Raw genomic sequence first — 6,110 nt, forward strand, 5'->3', positions numbered from 1 at the left:
AAACTTTGATTTCTCATAAGGTGCCGGTGGAGTCCTAAAAGCAACATCCGTCGATCCCTGGTCGGCATCATTTATGGTTGAGACTAGGACGGTATTTGATCGTCTTCGAGCCCCCAACTTTCGTTCTTGATTAATGAAAACATCCTTGGAAAATGCTTTCACAGGTGTCGTCTTTCATAAATCCAAGAATTTCACCTCTGACTATGAAATACGACTGCCCCCGACTGTCCTTGTTAATCATTACTCCGATCCCGAAGGCCAACACAATAGGACCGAAATCCTATGATGTTATCCCATGCTAATGTATCCAGAGCTTGGGATTGCTTTGAGCACTCTAATTTCTTCAAAGTAATAGCACCAGAGGCATGACCCGACCAATTAAGGCTAGGAACGCATACCGGTAGAAGGGACAAGATGACCGACGCACACCCAAAGGGCAGACCGTACGACCCAACCCAAAGTCCAACTACGAGCTTTTTAACCGCAACAACTTAAATATACGCTATTGGAGATGGAATTACCGCGGCTGCTGGCACCATACTTGCCCTCCAATTGATCCTCGTTAGGTGATTTAGATTGTACTCATTCCAATTACCAGACTCGAAGAGCCCGGTATTGTTATTTATTGTCACTACCTCCCCGTGTTAGGATTGGGTAATAGAAGTTTTTACATGCATCAGTAAGGCAATTTTGCATTGCACCAAAAAACGCACTTGAGAATGAACACATTACAGCAAAATGAAAATTCCCATATACTTCAACATTCAGGTTCAAAAAATGGGCGGCCTTGTCTTTTTCCCCCAAGGCTACACGACATTAACCGAAGTTGATACAGCTCTGATTCACCCATAAGATCTTTCCCTACTTGAGTAATATTTGAGCATCTGGTGACGCACGTGTGTGAGCAACAGTGTCTCAATTATCTTAGCTTTCTTCTTCTTTAAAGTCTTAGAACGCTCTTTCCCAGTAATCAACTTCATTAAACTATATGTTGAGCTCATGCAAATAACCATCTCCTTCAAACATAATGAACTCCTTAGAAAAAGTTTTACAAACTCCATTTCAACTTTTAGGCCTTGAAAGTCCTCAATCTTGATTTTCATAAGATGAGCTACACACTCAGGAGGAAGTAAATGTATTTGCTGGACTGTTTCTTCGTCCACATTATATAGACTGCGGATAACATTTCATTCTTGGGCACCTGCAATACCAAATTAGATTTTATCATTGACTAAAGAAGTAAGGAAAACTTAAAAATTGAAATGTGGGAATGCAACATAAATATACTCACCAAATAGTTGAAGTCTATGGAAAGAGCAAGAGTTTCCAAATAAGGAGAACTCCTTGGCAAACACACAAACCCCAGTAGCTCTTTATCAACCTTTGCTAGCTTTACAATTAAATGTTTTAAATTGTTGAAGGGAGTAGGCAATCTTATGCCACCATTCATATTGAGAACCTAATTTGGGGAAACAACAAAGAATACAATTATGAACAGAATACCATATATGCTAAAATTCTCAGTTTAGCCTTTGTGATTTACATCAGATGATTTTGTAATCAATGAATTTTGAATAATATACCTCGAGATTATGGGAAAATAGTGCTAGAGACTTAACATTCTGGAGATCCTTTAGAAGCTTGCATGTCAACTGGTGCTGATTATGCAGAGTCAGACTACAAGAGATATCTACTTCTACTTCAATAAGATTCTTTGAACTGGAAATAGATAGGTGACTTGATGTGAAAACCCCTTGGTACTTTAATTGAAAAAGAGTTGGAATGTGGATAAAGGCATGCTCAAAAGCAAGGGAATCATTGCCGTGACAAGATTGCAACACTAAGCACTTAAGATTAGATTCGGGGCATTTAACTCGAAAAAAGAAGATGGAACTAGATGTAAAACCCCTATACAAAGAGGGCATAAATTTACAACAAGTTAATTTCAGTAGGGAAACTGATCGATGTGGGAAAACACATGGAGGTAAAGTGTACTCATTGTCTTCAGGGTAAAACATTGGATCCGACAATTCCAAATCAATCGCCAAGTAATTGCAAATCTGACTAACATAGAAACCTTAGAGATATAATCATCAAATTTACTAATTTCAAATGCTAATCGTAGATTCTCTAAAGGTTCAAGTTCATGGAGAAACAAAACATGTTGGACAAAATCAAGAAACCGTCTCTTCTGATCATCATCATCCAAGGCGATATCATCAAACGTTTCAGAAAAGCGACCATAATCAAAATCAAGTACCGGAATTGAAGTCCACAAGAACTTCCATCTCTTGGATAAGAGGCTAGTCAAAAAGGCTTGTTCGGTTGGAACAAGAGATAGAATTCTGACTAAAACATCATCAGGTAGAGTTATAATTTTCCGAGTTTTATTTGCCATGTTACCAAGATCCGGCTCTTTCCAAGGTATAATTTTTGCTAGCCCCCGAAGTACTTGGCCAAAAAATTATACTGCACACAACAAAAAATTGAAAAATGGAATCATAATCCCAACCAACAACAACACAATTTGAGAACCCATCTTCAACATAGGTAAAGAAAAACAAAACAAAAATCCAAGGTGAGATTTTTGAGTAAACCCTAGTTCTACCAAAACTTAGACAAATTACGGAGATATAAAGATTATATATTGGAATTGAAAAGACTCACTCGAGAGTTTTGGAAGCTAAAGAGAGCTTATTGTTATTGGCACCCTTAACTCCTGCGGGTGCCCACAAGAAAGATAGCAAAGTTCAAATTTCATCGACTTAAAACCGACCAAAATCTGTTTTTCTTTAATAAATACATCTCCAAAACGATTTGTTTTTACAATGTGTGGTGATGTAGTATTCCGTTCAAGGTGATCACCACTACCCGCAAAACCAAACTTTCCACCGTCTCGTCCGATTGAAACTCTTCTCCATCACAATATAAGGAAACATCACATAAAGAGGAAATTCTGATCATACCTTCCGACATTCAGGATAACAAAATGGGATGCCTTCTTGCCAAGTCATTTTCACAATATTTTGGATAATCTGGTGGATAGCTCCAAAGCAGGCGGGTGCAATGACATTTCAAATATGCGTAGTTGTTGTTGCGAAAGTAGTACCCTGTTATCATCAACTACGGCTCTTGGTTCACAATTATTCACAGCAATACAGCGAATCATATTGTTATGAAACTATCATTCAGTTATCAGCTAGCTGCAGTTTATTAATGGGATGAGATGAAATGATGTCAAGCTGTATCTTTTATGCGTTTAATAAGCAACATCTGTGTATTTCTCTTTCTCTAGTGTAAGTTTCCAAATTTCATCTTTGATTGATGTTGGTGTATTTCATGCATGGTAACGTGTATATATATCAACGGACAGTCGTCTCGATTTCTGTTAATCAGAATATATTGGTTTCTTATATTCAAAAAAAGTGAGGTTTTGTTGTGAAACTTAATTTGGCACGAGGGTTTTAACTCATAAGGGAGGGTATGTTTGTTGAGAACCTTTGGCATTAACTGAGACTCAAATTTTACAACCCAATTAATGGGAAGTTCAGGATGATACTCGGACTAATTGTTGACACTATTTTGATATCGTCAAAGTTCTCTTGGTTTTATTAACAGGATAGTAGTAGGATCAGTCGGACACTATTTTGATATTTTGAAGTTTTTTTTAATGTGACAATTCAAATGAAAGTTAATTATTTCATGATTTTTGGTATATTCTTCTACATCACTAACCTAAACACCCAACTACATCTCTCACACCACTTCTAGAGTTGCGCTAACCTCCCCTCTCATTGGTCGGTCAACGAAAACCTAGCTCTTGATTGGCTGAAAAACAAATTAGCCCCCTTACATTTCGTGGCCGTTAATTTTTAATAAGATTGATACGATCTAATGCTCCATATTGGTCACGTAGGGTTGGGATTTTCTTACTCCACATTTACATGACTTTATTAAAATCCAGGCCTTCATATTAATTTCTATAAAAAAAAAAGATTTTTATACAAAAATCTTTGAATTTTGATTTTAATATCTAATAATAATGAAAAATCTTATTAATTTCCATACTTATGATTTTTATACCAAATACATGTTAATCTAAAAATAGATTTACTTATCTTGCGCCATATTTAGAACAGTCGAACTTGGTTCATTTATTTTCGAAAATGATTGATGAACCGTGATTTTTGTACCGTGGTGAGTACCGTGTGAGAGGGGAGTGAGGCCCACTCATGCCCCACCCCTATCCCAATGCAGAGAGAATGATATTTAGGTTGTCACATCCCTCTCGGTGCACATCACGGGACTGAATCACGGTGTGTATATCATTGTTCATTTATTTTTGGCATCTTTAGAAAAACCATACTAAAATAAATTTAATTTAAGGTACAAGTCTTTGATTCCTAGCCTACCGTAGATACCTGCCATTCTTGTTGAATATAGTTTCTTATTTTAAGTATTGATGGTAATGATTTTCCTTCTAAGATCATATGCCATACTTAGGCGACAAAAATATATTAGCATTTTACCATTTCAAGGAGTTTTCTTAAATTTTTGCATACGTTTAGTTAAATTTGGAAGTTTTGGATGTATTCTTGATATAGGTTCTTCGGTAACGATATATACGGCGAATTTCTTTCACGTTCCGCATAGCTGAAATATATAGAGCATTGACAAATTTCTTCTTTGTCGGGGAAGAAAGGTGAACATTTTAGCCCTAAACTGCTTATCTCTCAAATTTCTTACATCCCTAATATGTTCTTTTTTTTTTCTTCTTTTTTTTGATGGAAAGAGATAATTTATTGACTAGCAAATATAGTACATGAGAATTACAATATCATTTTTATCGAAAATGTTAGAATCTATGCTAATTGAAAGAACTTTTTGATGCATGTTATCTGACATGTGTTAAAGCTTTCTAATCCTTGCCTCCTTCACAATATAGTCGGCTGCTGAGTTATTCTTCCTCTTAATATATTTCACTTTAGTTTGAGGAAGGTCGCCCAATATTTTTCTAATTTCTTGCAAGGTATTTTCCTCTGGCCACGAACCGTTTGTACTTATCTTATTTAAGTTGTCCGCCAAAGCTTTATAGTCAGTAACTATGAAGACGCTGGATAATATGTTTTCCTTTAACCACATGACCGCCTTTAATAATTATTTTGCTTCCGCATGAAAAGCTGATGTCGCCCACTCCGAGCCCGCTGATAGGTGCATGAAGGTTTTCTCGTCAACTGAATATAGAATGAAAGCATATCCCATCGACAAATCCTCTTTCTTGAAAGATGCATCAATGAAGATTATCCAATCCGAATCTAGGTTGGACCAAGAGCAGTTGGTAGAAATTTTTTGTTGAGTATTTACTTTACTTTGAATGCTATTTTCCCGGGTAGATTGAAGGAAATTATTGATTTGCCTTACTAGATTGATCGGGTCTGGGTAAGAAAGAGGATTGAAGGAAGATCATCATACTAGTTTATTTTGAATGTTTCTTTTTATCTATTGTAATTGTAGTTAGATTTTAAGTTTGGTTGGGAAGAACAAAATATGAAAAATCATCTGACCAAAGTAATTTCTGTTCTCTTCTTTTCTGTGGGATTTTCGTTTAGTTTTTTTTATGTCTGGGTTTTATGTCGTAAAAATTATATTTCTTCATGATTAATTAGTTTAGTAGGATGATTATCTAACTAACCTGAATTGAGTACTTCTGTATTTTACGAGTATCGCAAGTAAATTTGTAGATTAAACACTCTTTGATCTGTTAGTTTACATATTTTCTTTGTATATGTTTTTGGCACGCATAATCTTTTTCTTTTTTTTTTCTTTCATACTTATTGATACTGATATTGTTTTACATCTTCACTATTTAGAATAAAATTCCAGTTTTGTAGTGTCTAAAAAAGATTATTGATTGTGCCAACCACTAAAATGGTGTATAGTTGATGTGCTTTTGCTCATATCAAAACATCATATCTTGCATATATAACCATTTAAATGCAGACAATTTATCCCATACCTTGGATAGCTTTGAAAAAAATGTATATCGGGAAACTTTGGGTGAGGTTGAGGTTTGATGGTGATGTCGTGTCAGGAATGTTCCTATTGCTGGA

The 6,110-nt window shown here is 35.6% G+C and overlaps 1 protein-coding gene across 1 annotated transcript; it reads right to left on the minus strand.

Moving 5' to 3' along the window:
* Positions 1-1,111: 1,111 nt before the first annotated feature.
* LOC113350978 (F-box/FBD/LRR-repeat protein At5g56420-like) lies at positions 1,112-2,398 on the minus strand. The gene is made up of 4 exons (XM_026595069.1): positions 2,070-2,398; positions 1,584-1,908; positions 1,292-1,459; positions 1,112-1,201 (listed from the first exon to the last, which is right to left on the minus strand). The coding sequence occupies exons 1-4, from the start codon at positions 2,396-2,398 to the stop codon at positions 1,112-1,114; spliced, it is 912 nt and encodes a 303-aa protein (XP_026450854.1).
* Positions 2,399-6,110: the final 3,712 nt, after the last annotated feature.

This window comes from Papaver somniferum, chromosome 2, assembly GCF_003573695.1.
Source record: "Papaver somniferum cultivar HN1 chromosome 2, ASM357369v1, whole genome shotgun sequence".
Taxonomy (NCBI): Eukaryota; Viridiplantae; Streptophyta; class Magnoliopsida; order Ranunculales; family Papaveraceae; genus Papaver; species Papaver somniferum.